Below are 27,037 nucleotides of genomic sequence, written 5' to 3'. Positions count from 1 at the left end.
GTAATTAAGATTCAGGTAAGAGTCCCATTTATAATAAGGTGTTATATATTCTCAGTATGGATATACAGACATGTGATCATAAGCACATAAGCATATAAAAACACATGAATTTTCTCTTTCTCTCTTTATTTCTTCTTTCTTTTATGCCAAAAGAGCTCTCAGTATTCAAAAGGAATGTACATGTTTAGAACAGTGATGAACAAAGTCTCCTTACTTACCTCACTGTGTTATAAATTCACATTTTCCTTTTCAGTGTGCCTCAGAATGGCCTCCTTTTTTGTACCAGAGATAGGAAGAAATTTAGACACAGAAATTAGTCCAGCAGCATTAAAATCATCTGACTCATTGGAATTTTCTGAAAGGAAGAAAATAACTATTGGGAAACAAATCAGACCTCCCTTGAAGTACAGGAGAAGCTCTTTGAGCATCTAAAAACTTGGAAGGCAGGCATGCCACAACCAGGAAGGCAGGCATGTGTGATTTATAGGGCGTAGGAAGTCTTTCCTATCCCTTAAATATGTTTCCTGATGCCATAGCCAAATGTGTTTCCTATACTTTAAATATGTTTCCTGACAGAGTAACAGTATGTTTCCCACACATTAAATATGTTTCCTGACACTGTAGCAAATATCAAACCCTTTGGGTTGAAGAAGTGAGGCAGGCCTCTCTGGGAGGGAAAAGCCATCACAGAGTAAGGATAATGGCCCCTGGGGATCCCTCATCAACCAGTAGCCTGTGCTGCCCAGAGGCAGATTTAGTAAATTGGTGCTAAATGAGAGTTCAGAAACAAAGACAGAAGCATTATGTAATCAGAAATTAGGGCTGTGAACTAGCTTTTCATGGGATAAAAATACTCAGAGTTTAAGCTTTTAGACTTTTATGAAAAATATAATAAATGTCAAGCTTGAGAAAGGAGAGTGACAGGAACTGTGAAAGAGATGTGTAGGTCAGAAGATACAAAGTATCCGCTGCTCAAAAAAAGTAACAGATGTGTAAGATGCATAAGTCTAGAGATCAAATACACAATATGTGGATCAAACACACAACATGGGGACTCTAGGTAATAACATTGTACTGTGTATGGAGTTGATGGCAAGGGAGTAGAGTTTAGTTACTCTTGAAAGGAAAGCAGAAAGAAAGGAACTGTTGGATGATGAATATGCCAATTTGTTTTACTTTAGTAAGCTTTTTTACTATCTATATGCATCCCATAACATGCTGTATACCTTAAAAATATGCAATAAAAGTTATTTAAAGAAAAAAGCATAGTTTAACTGTCACTTCTGGCAGTCTTTGAGAACAGTGGTCTCCAACCTTTTTGGCATCAGGAACCGTTTAGTGGAAGACAATTTTTCCACCGACGGGGTGGGAGGGGCAGGGCAAAATCATCAGGCATTAGATTCTCAAAAGGAGCAGCAACCTAGATCCCTTGCAAGTCGGTTCCTGATAGGGTCCGCACTCCTGTGACTCTAACGCCACTGCAGATCGAGCTGACAGGAGGCAGAGCTCACCTCCCACTCTGCCGCCCTGTTCCTGAGAAGCCAAGGACCGGTACTGGTCCACAGCGGGGGCTTGGGGACCCCTGTTTTAGAAGGTTAGTTTCCGTCTTAACAAAATGAGCTTCAAGTCGTAATACTCTGCTGCGTGGTTCTTTGCATACCTCTGCCAGAAATAATCTCTAGCCTCTTAAGCTAGAAGCTGCCCTAGAATCGCAATTTTGGAGTTCTCTAAGAATGATTTTCAGTTCCTGCTTGCCTTTCTTTCCCTCCTATCCATTGTATGCTCCTTACTACCTGTCTTTCGATTTTTCCCAGTGAGTCGAAGTAGGGAGTCTGAGCTTCCACTGCAGCCCCTCATCTGAGCCCCTGGGAAAGAGACCCTCCAAGAACTCACAGACCTTAGGAACGCGGCACGTCCAGATCGTCTGCATTCGCGCAGGAATTCATTTCCCGGTACTGAACTTGGTGGACGCAGTTCTGTCCTCTTAAGAAAACTGACAGAGGTTGGAGGTTAGGAAGCAGATTACAATACAGCTTTCTCTCCCTTATGTACATTTTCCCCAGCAGTGCAAAGGTACCTAATCTTTTTTTTTATTTTAAAATTGTGGGGTACAGTTAAGGGTCAGGTATACAAATATGCATTGTGCAGGTACCCTTGTTGATGAGATGCGCCCCCCTGTCCCCAGACAGATATTGACTACCGTTAATCCCACCTCCCTTCCCCTCCCTGCCCCCCCATAGTTCCCCGCCACTGTCAATCCTTTTCTTATAGTGCTATGATAGATGTTCAAGGTCCACTTATGAGTGAGAACACGGGATACTCAGATCTTTGTTTCTGTGAGAGACCCTCAGTATTATAGACTCCAATTCCATCCAGGTTGCAAGATCCCAGCAAACTAGATTACCGGTGCTATTGTTTCCATCTCATTCTGTGCCCAAGCTTTTCCCTCAGGGCGTCACACACTCCGATGAAACAGACACAAGGGGAAATCTTCCCTTTGCATTGTTTAACCACCCACTCTCATCCCCAAGAAGGCCAGCAGGCTCTCCCGCTCCCGGAGCTTTTCCCAAAAGTCTGTCCCCTCCCCGCTGCTCTCACTACACTGGCAGCCTTTCCCGTCTTCTGTCTCAGCTCTTTCAAAACGCTCTTCCTGCCCGTAATGGGGTCCTCTTCCATTCTTCGCACATCCTGTTGCCCAAAGATCTTTCCAAAAGACGGCTTGGGCACGCCACTCCCCCACCTGGGACTCCCGGGCGACTGTGACTCTTCCTGCCACGGAATACAGGAAGGTCGTCACTTGCTCCCGCCCCTCCTCTCCGGACTTCTCAGTCGCTTCTCCTTGCCCTTGGCTTTACTTCCCCCCAGACCAGGAACGCGCCGTCCTTTAAGTCTCTCACACGTGTACGTGCTCCTCTCTAGAATGTTCCTCACCCGGTTCTCTGAGCCTCTGTGTCCAAAACTTCTCCCCAAAGCCTCCTGGAAGCCTCCAGTGCTAACTACTCCCTTTCCCTTTCAGCTAATTACTCTCTTGTCTGTGCCATATTTGTTCTTTATTCCCATTAGTGCATAATGCCACATCGCAGGGTGTTTGCTGACATCTCCATCTACTCCACCAGACTTGAAGTTCCACCGAGATGAAACATTGTACTGCCCACATCTGTGTCTTCAGAGACTGCCGCTTGACAGAACAGTAGAATTTGTCATAAGGATATTATCGTCAGAGCCAATAGTATGTGTGGGCAAAAGAAGATCATCTTAAACCATATGTAGCATATTCATTCCAAACTATCCATTCTGCCATGCCCCGATTAAACACCTGTGGATAGAGTACAGGAATCTTCAGTGCAACCAAGGCCTCCTTGAAATCGTGTCTCCTCCGTTTGGAGAAACTGCCCAGACTTCTAGATTCTGTCTTTCTGAGTCTAATTTTGTTGAATCCCGAGGACCCCTTATCCTATAGACACATTAAAGAGAACATGATTTGGCTCCAACCTCTTAGCCACTGCCTCTGTCTTCGCTTCTGGGTCAGCAAGAGTAACGCAACGAGCACGACCAACAGAATAGTTCCAAGGATCCCGATCCCAATTAGGAATGAGTGACCTGAGGAAAAGCAAATATTAGGAAAGACGATAACATCTCATCCAAAAGGCCGAGGTCCCTGGTTACTAAGGCTCTCTTAGGTCACACACAGGATCCCGGAAGTGAATCTCCAACCCTCAGAATGTCTTCTGACCCAAAGTCGCTAAACAAGGATGCTGAGCAATGCAGGTAAAGCAGATAATTGGTCCCTCATTCATAAACCCCATGATATACCTGCGTCCTTTTGTAATTTTCTGGGACTTGGAATTTCTGTGGGAGAAAAGAGAGAGGTTTAATTCTGGGAATAATGTCTAAATCAAACACTCTGAATGCCTTTGTCTGAGCCCTCAGTGCTTCTCAGTCAAGTAAGCTACTCTTCCCCACCAATGAGTAGAGTCCTCTGGTCCTCTTTCCCCCTCTGCACAGGGATATATATGGATCATACGCTTTTCTTTGGTGAAGGTCAATGTATGACCACATGTGTTTTCTTCCTTCTTCCAGACAGAAAGATCACAGCTCTTTCGCTCACCGGATCCCTGTGTTGGTAAGTCTGGTCTTTACACAATACATGTAACCACCTGTCCTCCTTTTGTTGCCTGAGATTCCAAGCTCAGCCCAGGCGTCTGCACTCACCTGAGCAGTTGACAGCAGCATCTTCCTTGTGCCCACACTCGCTGTGGCCCCAGCGTCTGGCAGGACAGTCCCACAGGGAAGACTCATTCCCTCTGCACTTCACCTCATTGAGCCATATGGGCCCGGTGCCCTGGCCAAACTCTGCTTCTTTTAGTGCCTGCAAAGCGGGACCACAGCCCAGCTGGCGACACACCACCTGGGCATCATCCAGGTCCCAGAAGTCATCACACACTGTCCCCCAGGATCCTCCGTGCCAGATCTCCACACGTCCGGAACACTTAGTGGTTCCGTCTTGCAGTCTTATCTTGTCTGAAAACATCAGAGGTGTGGGTTATTTTTAAGAAGATAAAAGCTTCTAAGAGGTCACAGAGGAGAAAAGAGATTTGGAACTCTTTTTTAAAAATCTATTTTCAAACTTTATTTGATGTGCATTTTAAAATGTATATTTTTACAAAATTTATCTTTTATGAGAGCATAGGTCATTCCAGCAAACTAGGCATATTTCATCTTGGACATAAGAAGCATAGTGTGACTCAGGAATGTTGAGTGAATAGTTAATGTTTTAAAAACATACAACGTTCTTCCAAATAGTAAAGAGCCTGGGAGACTGCCCGGTAGATAGAAAGATTTAGGAAGACATAGAACGGGGAACTACTGCAGGACTGATCCTTCTGACTTCTTTTCCCCTTATATTAATGTAACCAGCTAATATCTGAGAGAAAATGGGAAAGCTGTGGTAGACCATTCAATAGTCAAATGCCAAATCACACATTCTCTGCTCCTAATTTGTCCACAGTGAAAGCGATTGAACAACACTTTCAAGGAGACGGTGGGGGGGGGATTAAGATACTTTTTGGAATAATGATCATGGATCCTGAACATCTACGAGCCAAATTCAATAAAACCCACTACACAGTCCAGGTGGGGTAGGCATTGCCAAGAATTTGCCCCGTCTTGCTTAGTTAGATCCACAAATTTGAGCTGGCATGAGACTAGGAAAACAGAACCTAAAGTGCTTGCTCAGAAGACAGTAGTGGAGTTGCTGTACAGGGCTTTCAGGAGGACACTCACTGCTGCACGTGATCCAAGTCTCCTCGGAGGGGCTGGCTCGCCTTTGCTTCCACGGAGAGGATGGGCACTGCCACAACGTCTCAGGCCCTTTTGGACACTGGACATCGTCCACCCACATGGTGGACACCGCCTGGTCTGAAGGTGCAGGGCTGACCTGCCCTTTGTCCGCACAGCCCAGCTGCCTGCACACCACCCCCACAGTGGTCGCAGACATGCCGCCTCTGCCAACGCTGCCCCATGCTCCGTTGTAAAAAACTTCCAGACGTCCGGTGCAGGCCTCTCCACCCGTTTCACCGGCCAGTCTCAGAGACATGAACTCTGCAGTGAAACACAGAATTTAGTAGTTTCACATCTTTTCTGGAGACTCAGAAGACTCCCTCCCTTTATTCTTATGTGAAAATGGCTTAAAAATGGGTACAATATGTCGATTGCTACTAACTTCCTTTAGAAACTTCTAGATAGCATCACAGATTTTCATAAAGTATACTACTTATTCTATAGTTGCCTTTTGGCTTCATGGCCTTGAGCTTTGCCCTTGAGGCCTCTTTTGATCACCATTGGTGATTTGAGATGCTTTCCAGATCTCAGTCAAAGGCTCAGGATACTTTTTTCAATTATATAGTTTGAATTTTCTCCCAAGAACATGCTGTTGTCTCTCTCTCTCTCTCTCTTTCTTCCTTTCTTTTTTTTTTCTCTTTCTCTCTCACATGATAATTAAAATTTAGTGAGACACTCAGGTACTAAAATCAATGGTTTGTGCACATTCTGTTAAAATAACATAGTTGCTTTTCTGACATGTCACAGTGTTTCTGTGCACGTCTTCCACCAAATTTATAACATTAGATAGAAATAAACCACATCTTGACATACAGAATTTTTCACTTCCCTAAGTTACTGAGTCATAGTACCGTTTTCCCAAATACATTACAGGAGTACATTTTTCCATTTCAGAATATTTTCTAAAACTAGCCATGCATACCAAGCAAGAACAGTAGCCTCTTATGGCAGTTCAGTCCTGTGACAAGTAAGTCTCATCTATCTGCCATGAAAAATTACTTGGGCTGGGTAATTATCTTCTTTTCTGTAAAATAATGTACCATACACATTTCTTCTTATCCTTGTCAATCTACTTGTTCATTAACCTGCCGCTATCAAGTGGTGCCATTGGATGTCTACCCAGTATCCTTCGTTATTAGTTTTGCTGTCATTTCCATGATACGGGAGCCCATTTCTGGATCTTTCTCTTTGTAATGTTATACTACCTTGTGCATGAAGCAGCACTAGCTCATCAAATACATGCTTCTGGGATCCAGACTCTCACAACAGTTCCTTTTGAACTTGCTTTTCCGGGAAATCTTCCATATGAACATCCCTCACTGCCCTTTGCCTTACCACAGTCCTTTTATGTGAGGAGGGACCCAAATAACCCCAGACTTTATTTATAAAAAATTGTGTATTTGTTCTTACATGCTTAAACACCTTCAAAGTATTCCCCATCTGACACACTATACCGAATGAGATGCTTTCCCCACTGCTCAAAATGGTTTCTGAGTCTATTCTGATGCCTTAGAGTGCTTCTGGCATTTTTTGCTTCACCTCTTCCACGCCGGCAAAACGTTTCCCTTGGAGAACTTTTTTTCATCCAGGGAAACACAAAAAGTTGCTTGGAGCAAGATGGGGTGACTAGAAAGGGTAGGGGACAGGGGTCATATAGTCTTGGGCCCAAAACTGCTGAACTCTCGGCGTAGTGTGGGCAGATGCGCTTGTAAATCACTCATTGTGACGTGGGAATATATGTACCTACACACTTCACTGAAGCCCAACGCAGCCTCTCACAGAAACCTTAACTGGCACCCTGATGCCAGGGGGTTCCTAGAATATGTGTTGAGTGGGCAAAGCCTGTCCTATAAGGGGCCCGCCCTCCAAAAAGATGATCCTGGGCTTTTTGGCGACACCCTGAGATGTCACTGTGACCGAATGACATGCACACCTTACCTGAGCAAATAACTCCCGCGTCCTCCTTGTGCCGGCAGTTGTGCTGCCCCCAGCCATGCGAACGGCACTGCCACACTCGGGATTCTTTTCCATCGCAGCTCAGCTCATCCAGCCAGATGGGCCCCGTCCCCTCCCCAAAATGAGCAGAACCAGTGGCATTGATGGCCTCTCCACAGCCCAGCTGCCGGCACACCACGCGGGCGTCTCTCAGGTCCCAGCTGTCATCACAGACGGTGCCCCAGGAGCCTTCGTGGTAGACCTCCACCCTCCCTGCACAGCGGCCCTCTCCATCCACCAGGCGAAGTTGCCCACTCTCTGGAAAGAGACACGGCCATGTTAGCCACATGCCCGCCTCAGGTTGGAGAGCATTGCCACAGACTGGTCGCAGGTTCTCACCTATGCACGCAACAGCACTTCCTGCTGGAACGGTAGGGCGAGTTGGGCCCGAAGATGATGAATTGCAGGGGGACAGTGTCTGGGACTGGTTTCCTGCAAACACCAAGCTGCTCAGTCATACAAGCTACAAAAGGTTAGGGTGAGGAAAGGAGGCCAGATGGAGGGTGACACGGGTGAGTTGAGCGCAAACATAGCTTCCGAGAGAGAGGAAGGTGGATGGGTCAACCAGACTGGGAATACATCTAGCACTTTGAGAGGGGTTTGATGCATAGCAAGCACTAGGTAATCGAAGTCCGTGAAAATCAAGCTCACTCATCCTCTGAAAAGACAAATGAGGTTAGCATTAGACAGGCGTCTCCCAACGCTTCAGAGGGGATCATTGTCTTGGATTTTGGCTCTTCACCCCTGCAGGTGCACCTGCTCTTAAAGCACACCAGCATGGGAGAGCTTCATCCATCCTCTTACCTGAGCAGATTACAGAGGCCACTTGCCCCGGAGGACACAGTGACGCACCCAGCACGGTGACAGGACAGTCTCCCATGTGCTGCTCAGTCCCGGTGCAGTGAAACATGTGCCTCCAGACCTGGCCACTTCCCGTCCCAAAGTGGGCTCCTTCTGGGGTCGAGAGGGCCACTCCACATTGAAGCTGCTGGCAGAGCACGTGGGCGTCTTCCAGGTCCCAGTGAGAGCTGCAGAGGGGTCCCCAGCTCCCAAGCGTCTTGAGCGCCACTCTTCCCTCGCAGGGGGACTTGCCATCCACCAGGCGGATTTCTACGTATCCTGGAAGGAGACAGGGCGTTAGAAAGAATGGCTGCGGCTACCTAACCCAACCTCCTTCACAGTGTGGAAACAGATGGAAGGAGTCCTCTGGGTCTCACTTGAGCAGACGACTCCGACGTCCCTGCTGTGGCCGCATGTTCCGTCCGGGCGGGGTGCGACTGGGCAGAGTGAAAGGTGGGACTCGTGCCCGCTGCACTGGAATTCTTCAGCCCAGATCTGTCCCTTCCCTGCTCCAAAGTGAGCTCCCCCCAGGATAGAGACGACCGTGCCACATTGTAATTCCCTACAGAGTACCATGGCGGCTTCCAGAGAGAAGTCAGAATCACAGACGGAGCCCCATGTGTCACCGTGCTTCACTTCGACACGTCCAGAGCAGGGAATGTCCCCTCCGACCAGTCTGGGCTCCCTGTGGGCTGAAAATTGAATAACATTTTAGTGAGGCAAGGCATGATTCCAAGACGTTCCTTCACAATGAGGGTGAGGAAGAGGGACAGGAGTGAGACAGGAGGCCAGGGTTCTCGTTTCCTCTTGGCTTTTCTGTCTAGAGTTGGGCACAGCAAATTCTAGACCTCTCATTCCTCTCATTCCTTCTGAGAGAATTCTGGAACTTTCCTGTGCAGCCAGCCTTCCCCAGAGGCAATGATAACTCTGTCCTCCCAACATTTCGCTGACATTGTTCATAAAATTAGAGGCCACAAACATTGTGTATCGACTGTTTTTCTCGGACTTCTAGTCCTTCACTCAATCCTCCACTCACTGCCATCTGGAGTTTGCCTCAACCTTTTCTAATGGTTGTATCAAAGTTGTCCAATATACTTCCAATTTTCTTTCTTTTTTTAATATTCACTCACCTACTGTGAAGCTGACCTGGCCAAGGAAATAAGACGGCAAGAGACCCTCGGCAGGAAGCATGACTTTGTTGGTTAAAGTGTCTGTCTAGTATACAGGAGATCCTGGGTTTGAATCCCAGTGGTGCCTCTGAAGTTCGTTCTGCTTTTGTAAACACTAGACTTTTATTTTAAAGATGTGGGGTACAATTCAAGGTTAGGTATACAAACCTTGATTATGTAGATACCGTTGTTGATGAGGTATGGCCCTCCCTCCCCTAGCAGTTTCCCTCAACTGCCAATCCCTTTCTTACAGTATTCCAATTTTCAAAATGCATATCAGACTTCTTCTTTTTGACCTCTCATACACTTGACATGTGCATATATGACCCTCCTTCCTCGTGTTTTCTCCTCCTTCTTTTTCTGAAATGGCCTTCTCAAAACACTTCCTGTACTCCTGGAGTCAAGGTTGTATCCTGAACCTTCTCATCCTCTCAATAGACACCTCTCAAGTGCCAATAAGCCTTTAATTTTTCTTTAATTTTATGTCCATAAACATATCTACTTGGACGTCTGGCATTAAGGTTTTCAAAATAGAATGAATTGTATGACTTTGTGTATTGTATGGCAAGTCAACTGTATTCTTTACCCAATTAATGATATCCAGACCAAATTAGATACATTTAATAGGTTGCACCAAAATGTCCACTTCAGTTCTTTGATTTGTACCATTCCTTCAAATAAAGAAATTTGGTACCCCCCCCAAAAGGAAACATTTAAAATAGAATCTCTTTCTCATCACAAACAATGGTAATAATGACAGTGGTGAACATCAAGTGAGCAGCTATTATATTCTTGACACTCTAATAAACATTTTGCAAACATTATTTTATTTAATCCTTAAAATTGTTTTAGGAGATAAGTATTAATACTACTCCAATGTAGCAGACAAGGAGACTGAAGCTTAGAGAGGTGTAGAAATTTGCGGTGGTCACATAGCGAGTTAGTGAGAATTTGAAGCCAGAATTTGAAGCCAGGCCATATATTCCGGAACTTAGAATTCCAGGCCACACAATGCCTGATACATGCAGAAAACCACCAATATCTGTCAGTCCTCTGGCACATTTCTCCTTTCCCATATTTATTGCTCCGGTTTTGATGTAATTTGTCATCTTCTGTCAAATAGACTCTTGAAATAGCTCCCTAAGTTGTTTCCTTGCTTCTAAATGCTTTTTCCAAGAAATTTATGTCATGGCTCCAAATATACGATTAACTTTCAAATTCATGTGACTTTTTTCTTTAAGATAACTTAATGTTTACTTACAATTTGTTCAATTTAACCTTCCAAAAATATCATGAAGCATCTACAGTGTTGATTGTCTCTGTTTTAGTTTTTGAGGTTGGATGGGCTAAAAAGTCTGCCACAGAGCCTAATCTGTCAGTGAACATAGATAACACTAAGATTAATACTAATAATCATAGTCATATCATGCCACACGTTTTCAAGCTTTTATGCCACTGCAGAAACTTTTCTCTCTACTAATGTATTTCCTTACCCTTATGTACCTGGGAAAAGACCTATTCTTTTCAAGTTTGCTCAATATTTCATTAATCATGATCTCCCCCAAGAACCCACAGTTTAGTACAAGATATACATGTTCAAAAGATGGAGTCCCAAAATAGAAATATGTGCTAGATGCAAAACTAACAAATAAAGGAGTTTATCCATTCTGTCTGGGGCTATGTAAGAGAAGATACTATAAATCTGAATGGGTTTTGATAAAAGATGAGTTTGCCAAATCCACAATATTTGAAACATCATTTAAAGACTATAGTAATAAAATAGCATGATGAAAATGAGGAATTATAAGTAACTTATAATTATACATAAGTTACTTATAATTGCAGTATGGCTGGAAATTATAATAGAATGATAAGACAACAGAAATAAGAGATGAAACTCATATTATGAAGGCAGTCTTTGTCAAGTTAAGGAAGACAATCATCAAATATAAGTTTCTTTTAATATACTGAGAAAACTTCAATTACTTGGGAGATTAAAAAAGCTATTTCATTTAGCTCATGTTTAAAGAAAGAAAATGCATTCAAAATTGGACATTCTGAAGGGCATAAGTCCTTAACAGATGTCTACAGTCAAATATCAACAATTTTTGTGATCCCTTGATGTAACTATCACCACAATTAGCCCTTGCCAATTTTCATACTCTGGTTTCTCTTCAGATCTTATAAATTTTTTCACTTATACTGAAATGTCTTAAAAATGTTCTGAATATGACTATATTCTGTTATATAGCAATATAGAATATCTCAGCATGCCAAAATGTCACAAAGTATCTATTAAATTCATGCAAAGTAAATCTATACCCAAATTTGTGATGAAGAAATGTCATTTTCTAAACACAGCTCAGAGTTTAAAGCAAATGCATCTACAGTACAAATAATTAATGAGTCTTGAGTTGGGTGGTTCTTAATTTCTTCTTTTTGAATCATTATTTGAGCATAAAATTTCTCTAGCATATTATCAACTAATATTCATATGATCCCATTCCACTTTTGGACACGCTTAAGTCTTTAAAAATAAAGTCTTTAAATAAAGTCTTTAGACTCGGCTAAATTCAGGATTCTCATAACTTCTCACTCTTTGATCTGGATCCATCCTGAACAAAATAAAGCAAAACACAACCAGTGAAAAAAAATAAAAAATTAAATATTTTCTCTTTCATGGTGAAAATGTGTTAAGCAATTGAAAACAAGTGCATTTTATAAGTATTATTTTGTTTTCTTTGTCCTAAAATATTTGAGTCAAGATAGAGGAGAAATTCTCCCACTAAAAAAGTACTTGGAGAATCCATCCTCTGCCTTTATTTCATTAATATGCTAGTAACATATAATCCATATCGTGAATTGTTTCCCTTATATCATAACTCTTTATACATGTTTAGAATATTAGAAATTTATCTTTTTAAGGGATTTTTTTCCTGCTAAATTTGTGACTGCATTTTTACATAAAAGCCATTAAGCAAATTTTTGCACTTGGATTCAGTTTCATTTATCAACAAATTCAGTTTTGCCCTGACATAAGTAACTGCAACTATATTTCTTTCTTTCTTTCTCTAGGAAAAAGCATATATGTATATATACATGTATATATGTATATAATTACTTCCTTTTGTTTAGTAATACATGAAATATGCAATATGATTAAAATAATAAGTACTAATGCATTTTTATATTTTAGTGCCTTCCAGACTCTGAAAAAATATGGGTCATTATAATCTCAGAATTATTTCTCAAACCTAAGCAACAGTGCAACGCAACTCCAGTGAACTGATTCTTAAGATCAGATGTCCTCTACAGAACATACACAAATGTTACAAATAAAACATCTGGGATTCAAAGTAATTTTGGGAACAACATTCTAGACCTCTTTCTGGCTGGTTTGCCTAAACCACACATTAGAGATAAATTGTTGCATTATAGTTCTAATTTTCTTGCTTCATTGTATTCTTTTGGTCCTTTTCAGCTGTATAGCCCTGTGCTAAGTAAAAATTTAAGAATTTAAACAAACTATTTAAGGACTTGTAGCTTAAATTTGACAGGCACAGAGACAGCATGCTCATCTTTGTTCTCTTGGAAATATTGTGACAGTATTAAGTAAATAAAAAACAGAATAGCAAACTATAATGCTAGCAAAACAAATAAAGAACTAAAACTAGGCCTCCAAAGAAAAAGAAGAACTTCCAAGTCTACAGACATGTAACAGAAAGAGTCTGCGAAAGGAAGCAAAAGAGCACAGCAAATCACAGTGTCACCATAAGCGAGGTCGACAAGAAATGAAACCTAAAATGTAGGTGTGGTTGACTGGAGTCGATGGGCAGAGCAGACTAAAAACTCCGATATGGGAGGCTGAAAAGCTACTAAGTTTTGTTAGCTATGGTAAAATATTTGGGTAAATATCACTTTGAAAATTAAAAAAAAAAGGTGTTCCCTAAGGCTAAAAAAGAAAAGGAGAATTTCTTGGGCAAAGTACAAAGAAAACAAATCAGAATATTTGCATGAATCTGGACCACCGCCCCCACCGTGCCACTTTCAGCACTTAGAGAGAAACTCAGACTGCAAGTAGTTAGACTGCAAGCAGAAACAAGAGGCGAAATGCCCATTTCACCGGGGAGATAAACTCTGCTGTAGCTGTTGTATACAGTTAACTGAGACCCCTGTAACTTAGAACTTGCAGGGGTCCTGTCTCCCAGATTGAGCTGTGATAAAATGGCAGCCTTAGCTGAAGATAGAGTTGATGACCCACATAGGAAGACAGTGAGTCCACCAGCCATGACAGAATTGAGGTCTTATCTTCCCTTCCACGCCCACAGGGTCAAACGGCCTTCACGGAGCCATCAATACCCAAAAGGAAGAGTTGGTCACAGCATAGAGCAAAGCATGGAAAGACGCTCTTTGGTTGTAGTGATGTTCACACGGCGTGGGCTTAAAGCGGATAGACTAGGAGCCTGCTGGCTTTGGGGAGAACTTTTTTGTTCACCTCTAGGACAGTGGACACCAGCCAGCTGTTACTCAATCTTTAAACCAGTTCGAAGGGCCCCAACCCACCACTAGCGGAAAGTAGACGGTGAAAGACGTGCTGTCTCCGGACAGATGCCGGCTCCAAGCCAAGCCCAGACCAGCGACGAAGAATAACGCACCAGGGGGAAACGCCCTGAGGACAGTGCTGGGACCACGGACAGAAGACAGCTTCTCAGAGGGCAGCACCGGGCCGGCTTACCAAGGAGCTTGCTGAGTCCGCGGCAGCGCTTCCTTCCAGTGCGGTGGGATTTGATGATTGTCACAGAAAATCTATTCTGGAGGTTTCCCGGCGACCACAGAGCCACCAGCATGGTCCTAGACTTACCTGTTTGACTTATAAATGGGAAAAAAGTAAACACTGTCTTTCTTCAGCCGCGGCTGCTTGGTTTTCTTTTAGATGCAGCAGAACTTAATGGTAGTTAATATAAATACAATGAATAGAAAAGTATACAAGCCTTTCCAAATTTCGGACATTAGTAGACATTATGTATGTTTCTACATGTCCTCATGCATGCAACGCTCTTACAGAATTTCATATAGTAAAATCTTTTAGCGTAATACATAAAATGATGATACATATTATGTATACATAATATTACAACATAACAATACACAAAGATCAAATACAGTAAGTCCCTTACACACGAACCTTCAAGTTACAAACTTTAAAGATGCATGTAATATATACAGTACTATATAGCCAATTGTGTTGGTTGCTTAAAATAAATTGGACCTACGAATGCACTCTTGGAACAGAATCCGCTTGTATGTTGGGGACTTCCATGTAACACTCATCTTCAAAAGGTAATTCAATCAGAGTCCTTTAAAAAAAATATGTGCCAGTTCTATGATGAGTACAAGTAATGAGCTTAAAACTGATTCATATGGAATAAAAAATAGAGAATAGAAAACAAATAAAGCAGTAGTCTTATAGCAGCATTAATGCCAGAAGAGTCTGATTCAGAACAAAAAATATTCACTAATAGAAAGATGGAAACTTTATAAAACAGAAAAGATCAATTCACTATGATTACACAACACACAATGTAGAAAGACCTATGTCCTTAGATGGACCAAGCATGGATGTATCAGTTCTATGGTATAGCTGCTGATGCATCCAGTGGAAAACCTAAACTATTTGTGGGAATAAATCCAAAAGAATAATACTTCACATCCAACTCAAGAAGTTAGAGGCCAAAAGGAAAACTGAGTTTAGGAAATCAGAAGAGAATTAGTGGAAAGAAAACAAGATTTTAATACATTAGAAAGTAAATAAAGGTAGCATTCATTTAAAAAAATCCAAATGCTGATCCTTAAAAAAATTAGGCTGTCTGTGGAAAACAGTGTGGCGATTCCTAAAAGATCTAAACATCCACCTTCCATACCACCCTGCAATCCTCTTACTGGGAATATACCCGGAAGAACTCAAATCACTCGATGAAAAAGATACCTGCACAAATATGTTTATCGCAGCATTGTTCACAGTAGCAAGAACATGGAACCAAACGTGCTACCCATCAAAAGAGGACTGGATAAAAAAATGTGGGACATATATACAATGGAATATTACGCAGCCATAAAGAAGGACAAAATGATGAACTTCACAGCAACCTGGATGGACTTAGAGTCTATAATACTGAGTGATGTGTCACAGAAACAAAGAACTGAGTATCACCTGTTCTCACTCAGCCTTGAACAATTATTGCAATGCTATAGAAAAGGATTGGCAGTAGTGGGAATCTGCCTGGGGAAGGGGGGCACACCTCATCAACAAGGGCACCTGCATAATAAACATTTGTATACCTAATCCTGAATTGTACCCCACATCTTTAAAATAAAAAAATTAAAAGAGAAAAAAAAATTGGCAGTTTTAAAAAAATAAAACAAGCAAAAATTAAGCTAAAGCAATGGCTAATCTTATCAAAGATTAAGTGAAAACATACAGCAATAGGTGATGAGATAATTGCTATAAATACAGAAATAATTTCAGAGCACTCTTTACATACTATCATAAAACTGTGATCAAGAAATTTTACTATGTGAATCCTTAGGGTTCAAAACAAGTTATATAATATAGGCCACTGTTTGAATAAAAGGGAGTGATACCCATCTATGGATTTGCTTGTATTTTCTTGTATATACATAAAATATCTCTTAAACAATATAGAAATATCCCAGTCACATAAGTTGTCTATGAGGAAAAGAATTGAACAGTTGAGGACCATAGTGGGGCAAGAGTTTATACTCTCATATTTTGAAATTTACACTACGTGAATTTATTGCCTGGTTAAGAAAAGTTTTAAAAAGGCAATATAGCAATTTAAAAATATATATTAAATGATTGTTCTTTTTCAGTGGGAGGGTAATTTCCACTTAATCAGAGTATAAACACAGTTTGTAACAGCAAGGGAGTGCCCCTAGGTCCACGTGTGGGATGGGAATTATCTGGAACAATATGGCTGGCTAGTGGAAACGCAGCACGAGAAAATTTCCTCCCTGTGACGAGGTTTCCACGTGCGTCATGGCCTTCTCTTTCACTATTTTCTCTGAAGTCTTTTCACGTCACGAGTCATGGTGATGTTTACCTTAGAGCTGCTGAAAGGGCCTCACTTTTCAACAAAGTTAGCATTTGTATAAATATGACAAGCACAAAATACTAAGATTACCCACAAGCCTAACCAACTCACAGCTCACTTTTGAGCTTTTTAAAGCGATTGTAGTGAAATATCCACAGAAGTTCAGAAAGAAGAAAATTCTTTCACAGTATTACAGAAGGAGCTTTAGTCATGTTAGTTTATCCAGCATAGCCATTTAAAAAATCATCTGGTGACATCCCTTGAAAAACATGTCTAATTCTACCTTAAAATTTTTAAGGTAGGCCCAAATTTTACTTGTATGATGACCACTTGTGTACCTAATCCTGAATTGCACCCCACATCTTTAAAATAAATTAAAGCAAATATTTTAAATCTTTCGTAATCACCTATACTTCCTTTGATTTAAAAAATCACTCAAAAGCCAAAGTGAGCAAAAACCAAACACTTCTATCTCAGGTACAAGAGGAACTGAGAATTATCTGAGACTCTCACAGTGGAATTCGTATGGGTATTTTCTGGTTTCTTGAGAAGAGCAATCTAGTCACGGGGACCAATGCTACTTTTCAGTTTCAAGGGTACCACTGGAAGTTGCCACTCTTCATAATGAGTTGATTGAAAGTCATACCTGAGCAAGTGACTTTGGCTTCTTCGAAGGGATTGCAGGGAAGTCCACCCCACTGCCAGTTCTTGCAGTCCCAGAGAGAAGTTTCATTCCCACTGCAGTCATTTGCAAACAACCATGTGCTTGTTTCCTTGACTTTGGAATACACCTGGTAGGAGGTTTGAAGTGCAGATCCGCACCCCAGTTGCCTGCAAACCACCTCTGCTTCTTTCAGTGTCCAGCCTCTGTCACACACCTTCCCTAACAGTCTATGAATTTCCACCTCAACTGTCCCAGCACAGCGGCTGCCTCCACCTTTAAGTCTGAGCTCCAGATCTGATCCATCTGCAAAAGAAATATAAACCAAAGCCACAGATACACATGGAGGTGAGTTTCTAAAGGGTATTTTTGTATCATCTCTGATACCTAGCCATTGGAAACCATGGTTTACTTATTTCCTGAACTTTTAAGAAATAATAGTATAGATCATAAATTTTGTGAGAAATGAGAATGTAGCTTCAAGCATTAATAAAAATTTCCAGTGGTAGAAAAATATGAGCAATTCGGCTTTAAATGAGATTTCGATAAAATTTTGTCTCCCTGAGCTCCAGGTAGTTTTAGAGTTTGAGGTGTGGTTCTTAATGGCAATCTTAATATTTATCACCGAAATAGATTCAGACAACCCTCCAAACTGGTTGAATAAAGAACATACCAACGATTCCTGGCAACTGTGAAGGAATTCTTGGCAAGGAATTTATCAGGAGTTTCTACCTTTCCTATCTCACATCTCTTTCCTCCTCTTGAGGTGCACAGGTCTTTGGCTCTCTGTTTTGTTTTGTTTTGTTGGTTTGTTTAGTTTTGCTCTGACTTACCAGAACACGTCACACCAGCATCTTCATTATGGTTGCAATAGTGCTTCCCCCATTCATGGTGTTTACACTGCCAGAGGGCAGCTTCATGCCCCTGGCAAGAAACGCTGTCAAGCCAGATGTGTCCAGATCCCTCGCTGGCATTAACTCGCCCGACGGCAGTGACGGCAGTTGGGCATCCCAGTTGTTGACACACCACGGCGGCATCTTTGCTGTCCCAGCCGTCATCACACACTGTCCCCCATTCTCCTTGGAATCTTACTTCTAGCCTTCCTGAACATGCAGTGACTCCATCTACCAGTCTCAGGCTCAGATCTGCTCCATCTGGAACAGAGACACACACAGCACACCTGTGGTGAGGAAACAGGAGCGAAGGAACCATGAACCGCTGCTCCTGAGATGAGCCGAGGCAAAAGGGAGAGGTCCGAGCAGAGGCAGAGAAAGCCACCATGTGATGGATGGCTGCTAAAAGTCACTAGAGATGGAGGGAGGGGTGGGTCAGTCAAAGGGTGGGACTGCAAGCACTTATTTATGTGCCACAGAGCTGTGGGGTCCGAGTGAGGGCTGACTACCTGAGCAGACTGCATGGAGGCGAGGGCTGGGCTTCTAGGTGGCTCTCACACCCCCTTGGCATTGTCATGCGTCCCTCCACCCTCCTCCCTCCCTCCCCTAGCAGTGCCCAGTGATGGCCAATCCCACCCTGCACACTGTGGCTAGTGTTCGGGGCCCACTCATGCGTGAGAACATGTGGCATTCAGTTCTTTATTGCTGTGAGTGTTCACTTCGTATCATGGTCTCCAACTGCTTCCAAGTTGCTGTGAAGGCCTTGATTTTGTTCTTTATGGCTGCATAATGTATATGTACCATATTTTCTCTAACCAGTCCACTTTTGATGGGCAGCAGGGTTGGTTCCACCTTTCTGCTATTGTGATGATCCAGCAAGCCCTCTCTTGGGAATATACCCAGAGGAACAGAAGACAGAACTTTTCAGCGTAGACAGCACTGCAAAAAGTCCCAACGAGAGGTCTGGGGGCTGAAATTTATCTAGAGATCTGGTTATGGACCACCACAGAGTTTATGTGGAAATTGTTTACTTTTGCTTGTTAGAATATATTTGACACTCAACACTCCCTTCTGCCTCTGGCTGTATTCTCCGTGGATGCTGTCTAGTTTGTGTTTGTGACCACTTCCTTGGTTTAACAGAACAAAGAGAGAAGGAGACTTCTCCATGACTACTCCTACCTTCCCCAAATCAATATTCCTCAAAGAACTGACCTGAATTCTGAAGAGCATCCAGTAAGAAAACAAACTGCTTTTTCCCTCTGGCAGTTTTACTTTCTCTTCCTTCCATTAGTCTTACTTATCGTGATTTCTCAGCATGTGCTGACTGGGGGCCTAGGCAAATTTTGATGAGTAAGAGAGAATGGGAAGAACATTCTGTGTGTTCTTTTCCTGCCCCAAATCCTTTTTGCTTTCTTCAGCTAACTGAGGAATCCCATTCATTGTTGTTTAGGCTATGGATGGCCACACCATTCAGCAACAAACAAACAATCGAACATCAGTTCCAGACGTGGAGAAAAAGTCCTGCCTTCCTCTCTTTATGTTCTGTATGAACTTTTTCTAAACACTTCCTTCCATTCTTTTTTTTTTTTTGAGTTAGAGTCTCACTCTGTTGCCCAGGCTGGAGTGCAGTGGCACGATCACAGCACACCATAGCCTCTATCTCCTGAGCTCAGGCTAGCCTTCTATCTCAGCCTCCTGAGTAGCTGGGGCCACAGGCATGTGCCACCATGCCTGGCTTATTTGTTTTTGAATTTTGTAGAGAAGTGGCCTTGCTATGATGCCCAGGCTGGTCTCAAAATTCTGGGCTCAAGCAATTCTCCCGACTCAGCCTCCCAAAGTGCTGGGATTATAGGTGTGAACCACCACCCTGGCCGCTTCCTCCCATTCCTCTGACACGGTTGTCAGTTTCACTGTCCTTCCCTAACCTACGTTTCCTCATTTCAGTTAAGGTAAGAATCCATGGTTATCAGAACTGGTACCCCAAAATGAGGTTGAAATGAGGTGACAAAGGAAGCAGACTTCTTTATGCTCTGAAGAGTTCAGTCTCATGAGATTAGCGACTTGCTTTTCTGTCTTCTTGTGGAAGACAGAGGGGCCCAGTCCTTACCTGAGCAAATCACACCGGTGTCCTCGGCATGGTCGCAGTTATGCTTTCCCCACCCTTCGTGTTTACAGTTCCAGAGAGCAGACTCGTTTCCATTGCAGGCAACATCATCAAACCAGATGGGTCCAGAGCCTTCTCCAAAATTAGCGGAACCGGAGAAACTGATGGCATCTCCACATTTGAGCTGTTTGCAAACCACAGAAGCATGGTCTATGTGGAAGTTGTCATCACACACTGTGCCCCACTGTCCTTGGAATTTGATCTCTATCCTTCCAGAACACCGATTCCCTCCATTCATTAACCTCATCTCCAAATTGGATCCATCTAGATCAGAAAAAACATGGCAGTTCAGAAGCAATGTTCGTTTAGAAGTGGTTTGAGAAAGCCAGGTTCCTCTAAGCACCCGGGATTTGATGCTGTTATGAAAAGGCACTCGACTTTGGAAGTTGCCCAACTCCACACAGTAGAGAATTTTCATCTGCTAAAATCTAGTACGCAATTGGGACTTTCAGCTACATCTATTTACCAAGGAAAATGCTTTATAGATTAAAGTTTTTAAGCTTTCTTTTTGTTTGTTTGTTTTCTCTCATTACTAGGACAGAATTAAATGCTCTTTCAGGTAGAAAGAGAAAAATGTGACTCAAGTCATTTGCTTAACAAAAATCGGAAAAAAATATCATTGAACCATACAGCAAGGAAGCAAAAATGACAAAAGAGCCGTTGGTTGATCATTTAAAATCTTTATTTTAATCTTTCTTTTTAAGAATAGTTAAAAGCATGAGTAACTGACTGAAGTTGAATTTGAAATTAGAAAGTAGGAAAAAGCAAAGATAAAAATGCATCAACAAACTCAACAGTTTACAAAATCACCTTGTGATATACTGAATTCTTAAAAATTGAGAAAAAATTAACAAAAATGACTTACTTCTTAACAATTTTCTGTTTGAACTAAGGCTTTATTTCCCTGCAAAGCATCTGATACAAATTTTTTTAAAGCAAAAAGCAATGTTTTAACAAAGAAAATTTCCACTATACATCATCCCTGAGGTTTTCTATGAAGACTAAAATACTCAAGAAAAGGAGATTTTGAATGAAATTTTGGGGCACCCGAAAAAACAAACAATCAAACAATCAAACAAACAAACAAACAAACTGTGATTGAAGAAAAATATTTAGAAGTTCTTTCCTGGAAAAAGGAATCTCTTTTTAAGGGCTCTAAACTCCTCTAATTAGCATGTTTTTTATGTGCAATGAATGGTAATACTAGCCATAAGAAGAATACGCATTCACAATCAGAATATGCACACACTGTTCTAAGTGTATCGCACATACGATTTTCTTTAGTCCTCACAACAGCTTTAAGCATTATGTACAATTATGACTATCTCCACTCTAGGGATAAGTAACCTGAGATTAAATAACTGGCACAAGGTCAAACATCTAGAAAATGGTGGAGTCAGAATGTGAGAAAAAAGGTTGTCTGGCACCAGAGACTCTTCTCTTGACCAAGGCAATATTTCTGCAGTGCCTGTGATAATAACAAATCTCCCAAGCGGCAGAGACTCTGAAGACTGAGCATTAATTAGGTGGGAGAATCTCAGAAATAAATCTCAGACTCGGCAACCCCCTGAAATCAGCAAATCCTTACTATGCTCCTGTTGGAGCATTAGGTGTCTAAATTTCAAAGAGCAAGGTGATTAACTTCCTCTATAAAACAATGGAAAACAAGAGCTAAAAGTACTATACTGATGTCTTAGCTAAACAGCCATCTCTATAAGTAGCAGCAATTATGTTTACCGTGCATAATTCAGAGTCATTCAATTAAGAAAAAAAAGCTTATAACCTGTCAAAGTGCATTTTGCTTCTAAATTTTGCTGTGGATGTTACTTTCGCTATTCCCTATTTCCCCCCCGTGTGATTAAAAATAAGAGGAAAGAAGAAGGGAGAGGAGAAGCAAGAGGAGGAAGAGAAAGAAGAAAGAGAACTGAATCTTCACAAAATATAAGGCAAGGGGCCATGGGAAACTAACATTTTCAACACCTATTACATACTAAACAGTGCACCACTAACTTCACGTGTGGCATAACTAACTCCTCAGAAACTGAAGTTTAGATAGATCTGACAACTTGCAAGTCATAGCATTCATGAACGACTGTGCTAGAATTTAATCCAGAGTTTTTCTAGGTACTAGGCTCTTTTGCTCTCATTATTCCATAGAGCCTGGGTAGAGATCAGCCATTCAATAGTCAGTCCGACGGGGGAAATGGTCTCTGAGGGAGAGGCTAGGAGATGAGAGGGTTGCATGCAAGTTAATAAAATGAACAGGGAGACATGAGGAGCCCGGGGATCTGAACTGGGTCAGAAACTCGACCTTGGGATTTGTCAGCAGAGAAGGCAGACACATAAACTTCCTGGGTTATTGTGAAGTGAGGTTAACTGAGATAAAACTATGAAAATGTTTTGCAAATGAAAACTACAATGTAAATAAAGTAAATAGCATTGGGCACCGGAAAAGCGATTACACTTTCAAAGAATCTTTCCTATAACAAGAAATATGATGCATGCATGCTAGGAATAGTTGTTTCTTGGTTCACTAACTTGATTTTCAGTTAATGGACATTGGGATCCATCATTAGTCACGAATTGTGGGTCAATGCATTAAAACAACGTGCCACCGGAAAAGGGGACAAGGAATTAACTTAGATATCATGATATTTTAATGTAGGGATGGGAAGCTACGGTGGAATTATTGATGCTAGTTACTTCCATATTTTTCATAAGGTTCAAAATTTTGATTGACCTTTTAAAATATAGGCATTGGCATGTGTTTTGTGGACTTCTAGCAATGCACTGGGCAATTTTATAAAAATTTTATAATTTTATACTAGCTTACTTACAGGAACATGGCTCATCTTAGGTTTTAAGCCATCTACATGTCTTTTCCGCCACCAAGCATGTCAAGCTGAGGCTTTCACCAACACATCTTACCCGAGCAGGTCACTCCAGCATCCTGTTCGTGAGTGCAGTTGCTATGCTTTCCCCATCCGTCATGTTTGCAGTCCCAGAGAGCGGACTCATTTCCACGACAAGAAACATGATCCATCCAAACGCGCCCAGAGCCTGCGCTGGAATTTGCCCACCCTGTGGCTTTGACAGCAGTGGGACAGCCCAGCTGCTGACAGATCACAGAGACCTCGTTCGAGCTCCAGCCATTATTGCACACGGTTCCCCACTCCTCTTGGACTTTCACTTCCACTCGACCACTGCACTTGTTTTCACCATCCACAAGCCTCAGTTCCTTATGCTTTCCTCCTGCAACAACAGGATAGGACAGTGATCGGCCAAGGTCATGGTGAGCAGGGAGAGGATTATTCTTCTTCAGATTGCTTATTTGTCTTTCAAAGTCAGATTGGAGAACCATCCGGGTTCCCATGCCTAGTACAGTAGGAGGGTGCTGCTTCATAGGCATTCAGATATAAATATCTGCATCTCAAGGCACGATGCTCAAGACTATCATTCTGGCACTTGGGGAGGCAGAGGCGAGAGGATTGCCTGAGCCCAGGGGTTCAAGACCAGTTTGGGCAACTTGGTGAGACCTTGTCTCTAAAATAAATAAAAACATTAGCTGAACGTGATGTCACACGCCTGTCGTTTCAGCCTCATGGAAGGCTGAGGTGGAAGGATCGCCTGAGTCCAGCAGGTTGAGGCTGCAGTGGCTGTGAGCATGCCACTGCACTCCATTCTGGGCGACAGCGTGAGACTCCAACTCAAAACAAAACAAAGTGAAACAAAAAAAGCCCCAGAGTCACTGGCATCAAGCAATGACATATCACCAGTAAAGCTGAGTAGCAAAATACCATATGATAACTTTATTGTATGGTTGGGTACTCTTAATAGTGGCAATTTATATATTCTCCATGTTTACCAGTTAAACAAGATGTTAATAGAATCATATAGGGGTGAACTATATACGTTTTCTCCAAAATTCTAAGATCAATTGAAAGAAGACTGAGAGTGGATTTATAAGGATAAAAAGACAAGTTGTAAGAAATTTAATGCCTATATGTGTGAAATAGTATAAATTTCAAAACAACAGTTGAAACCTGATGGAAACTTATTCATTTGAATGAAAATTAGTAGGGAGATATTTTCCTATTATTTTCTACCATGAAATAAGCCCCTCTCGACTCTCCCTTCCCACTCTCTCCCCCAAGTCCTCCCTTCCCGATTATCTCCTCCCTGGCATTATTTTAGCTTAACTAAGGAACCTCGTGGTCCCACCAACTTGGCCTCTCTCAATGCACTTTTAGATACATTTTGGCATTGGAATTTATTAAGGTGTTCTCACAATTTCCTTTTGTTCCAATAATTCTGAGGTCTTCTCTGCTCTGTATTCTTCCCCATTTTCCAGCTGACATTACTTCTGATCTTTAAGTAACATGCACTTTTTATTCCTGTGAGTTTATTTTATGGGGGGGCAGGCTAACATTTGGGTGCCACATGGTTAGGTTAGGTTCTTATTGTATGCATTTAATACCTGACACTTTGAATCCATAGTTAGCTAGTTTTTGGACACGAGCTTTCAGAAAAATAATAAGCTTTTAAAAAAACATTTCTTTCAGAATGGGCTAAGACCATAAGTAAATTTGACAAAGCACTCACCAAGAGAACTGGTGAAGAAACAGGTGCTGAGAAGTGAGACGGCAGCAATAGTGAAGGGACTCAAGTGGACAAACCATCTTCTAAAGTCTGTGAAAAAGGACAGGGGGCAAAAGTAGAGTCACCCCAAAAAGAGACTTTGGAGAAGACAGATGGCTTCAAAGGTTTGAAATTAACACAGAAGGTTAAGTCAAGACTGAAAATTCTTCCTGGATCTAAATGCAAGGTAGATAGGAAAGACTCATACCCAGGATCACGCAGTTCCAGTGAAATGGCTTTGAAAATGTTTGCAGGTAACCTAGGAGTGAGGGATTAGAAGAAAGTTCAGGGTGGAAGCAAGAATTGCAAGGGAATACCTGGAAGATGACAAAAGGCATCAATGGAACTTAGCAGTGGGCAGTTATTCTTACAGGCATAGGACAGGTTTCCCGAGATCTCCATATTCCCTGAACTCCTCAGTATTTAACTGCAGGTACCCCTGTATTCATGTTTACCTGATCTTCACTGGTAGAAGGTAAGTTACATGAGTAAATGAATTATATCTGTTCATCACAATTTCATCAGTACCTAGCATGGTACTTGACAAATAGTAGCTGAACAAAACATTGATGGCATAAGGTGATGATGTTTTTACCTGAAAAATTCAAATCTTTAGTCTTATCATCTCTAGCTATAGCATTATAGTATAATACACTCTTTAGTGCTGTTATTGCTCTCACTTTTTCTTACTGTTCTAACCCAACACTAATTTAAAGCTAAAAATGCGACATGGTTTTAACATGTCTGTGTAAGTCATGGAGTAGATAGCTCAGGTATATTATTCCGACTTTCCTCTAGGTAACCAACTTTCAGTCAATATCCATTACATATTCTATCTCTTCTAAAAATTATTATTTTCCGGTTTAATACAGTTCAGTTAACTTTGGTTCCTGACTTGATTTCATCACAGCAGTTTTACAAAACTCATGTCAATTCTGATCCCTATCTCACATCTTCAATTCTGACTCTATGGCAGATCAAAGGTACTACCATATAAGTCTAGTGTCCCTTTTCCATTCCCTACTCTCCTGATGCCAACTACTTTCAAATCACATCCACTGACCGTCATCATAGTCCTATACCCCAGTGAAAAGGAAATGTAGAATAAATGAGAATATTTTACCAGGAGATCCAGAGTCTTCAAGTAGCACCATTCTGAGTTTGTCCATTTCAAAGATTTATAATTTCAGTGATTCCTAAAAGCCTTCTTTTATTATTTCATAGACATGGTCTCCTGAGGTAGAAGACTAAAATTCTAAAAATCACCACTCCCTTATAAAAATGAAAAGCCTGCATGTGGAGGTGGAGTCAACCCCAAAAAGGAAGTCATTGGAAAAAGCTGAGATTCCCTTTCAAACTTGGATTTTCTTCAATATGTGACATGAAACAGCCAGAGGAAATTAGGAAACACTACTCACAGATTTACAAAAAAATAAGGGGAAATAACATATGCTGTTGCTGTTGAATTGAACATTTTAAATTTTTGAACCTTATTTTGGACTAATATATTAGACACGCAAAAAGTAGTAATTGTCATGTAGGTAATTATGTTAACAGCTAAAGCAAGACAGGCAAAACATAATCAAACAATTAATGCTTTATCATTATATCCACTTTTAATATTATTTCCCTAATCAAATGTATCTAGTGAATAATTTTGTGTAGGTTTTTTCGCATAGCATTTGTATTTATTTTCGCATGGGATGCAGCACAGCAATAGAATCAGCCATGACTATTACTGATTTTACAAATGGTGAAACAAAAATTAACAAGACATAATTTTAGTTTGATAGAACTTAGATTCAAGTAGGGGAAACACATATGATAGCAATGATAAACATGGGTTTAAAGCACAGGGTAAATAATGTACAAAAGTGGTTATATCTGCTGATAGAAAGGAATGACCAGTTAGAAAACTCTTTCCTGTGAGGAAAGGATTTAATTGTGTTTAAAAGACAAGAAGAGCTGCCAACTTTTGTTCAAGAGGACAAAAGACAAAGGGGTTTAGGGTATGGGAAATGGCACATACAGATGAATATAGGCATGTAGAAACATGGAAGCTCGAAAGACCTACTAATAGTTATCATGGCATATACATTGTAAGGCTTTAGTGATGGGTCAGAAATGGGGAATTAAAGAACCATCTCCAGCCTTCCGAGGAGACATTCACTATAACCCAGTCTATACGGGCACCCTGGCTTTCTTTCATTTCTTGGGCATGCCAA

The 27,037-nt window shown here is 41.5% G+C and overlaps 1 protein-coding gene across 1 annotated transcript; it reads right to left on the bottom strand.

Annotated features, from left to right (window-relative positions):
• Nucleotides 1-4,174: 4,174 nt before the first annotated feature.
• CD163 (CD163 molecule) lies at nucleotides 4,175-26,104 on the bottom strand. Its single transcript, XM_021717782.1, has 12 exons — nucleotides 25,936-26,104; nucleotides 24,777-24,863; nucleotides 23,103-23,426; nucleotides 20,118-20,438; nucleotides 17,951-18,271; nucleotides 17,103-17,423; nucleotides 8,553-8,867; nucleotides 8,140-8,454; nucleotides 7,675-7,767; nucleotides 7,279-7,593; nucleotides 5,284-5,601; nucleotides 4,175-4,521 (listed from the first exon to the last, which is right to left on the bottom strand). The coding sequence occupies exons 1-12, from the start codon at nucleotides 25,979-25,981 to the stop codon at nucleotides 4,190-4,192; spliced, it is 3,108 nt and encodes a 1,035-aa protein (XP_021573457.1). The 5' UTR covers nucleotides 25,982-26,104; the 3' UTR covers nucleotides 4,175-4,189.
• Between the last annotated feature and the right edge of the window lie 933 nt (nucleotides 26,105-27,037).

Source organism: Carlito syrichta, unplaced genomic scaffold (assembly GCF_000164805.1).
Source record: "Carlito syrichta isolate Samal-C Ts95f unplaced genomic scaffold, Tarsius_syrichta-2.0.1 Scaffold109726, whole genome shotgun sequence".
NCBI lineage: Eukaryota > Metazoa > Chordata > Mammalia > Primates > Tarsiidae > Carlito > Carlito syrichta.
Note: the sequence above shows the minus strand (reverse complement) of the source record. Positions and strands in the feature narration are given on the sequence as shown.

What these genes read in the sequence shown, in the direction of transcription:
- CD163 (XM_021717782.1), bottom strand. Translation starts at nt 25,981, where the DNA reads ATGGACAAACTCAGAATGGTGCTACTTGAAGACTCTGGATCTCCTG. An exon ending in GGCCTCTGTAATCTGCTCAG is followed by an intron (nt 7,768 to 8,139) that starts GTAAGAGGATGG and finishes TGGTGTTTGCAG; the next exon opens with GAAACCAGTCCCAGACACTG. An exon ending in AAGTGCTGTTGCGTGCATAG is followed by an intron (nt 7,594 to 7,674) that starts GTGAGAACCTGC and finishes GTCTCTTTCCAG; the next exon opens with AGAGTGGGCAACTTCGCCTG.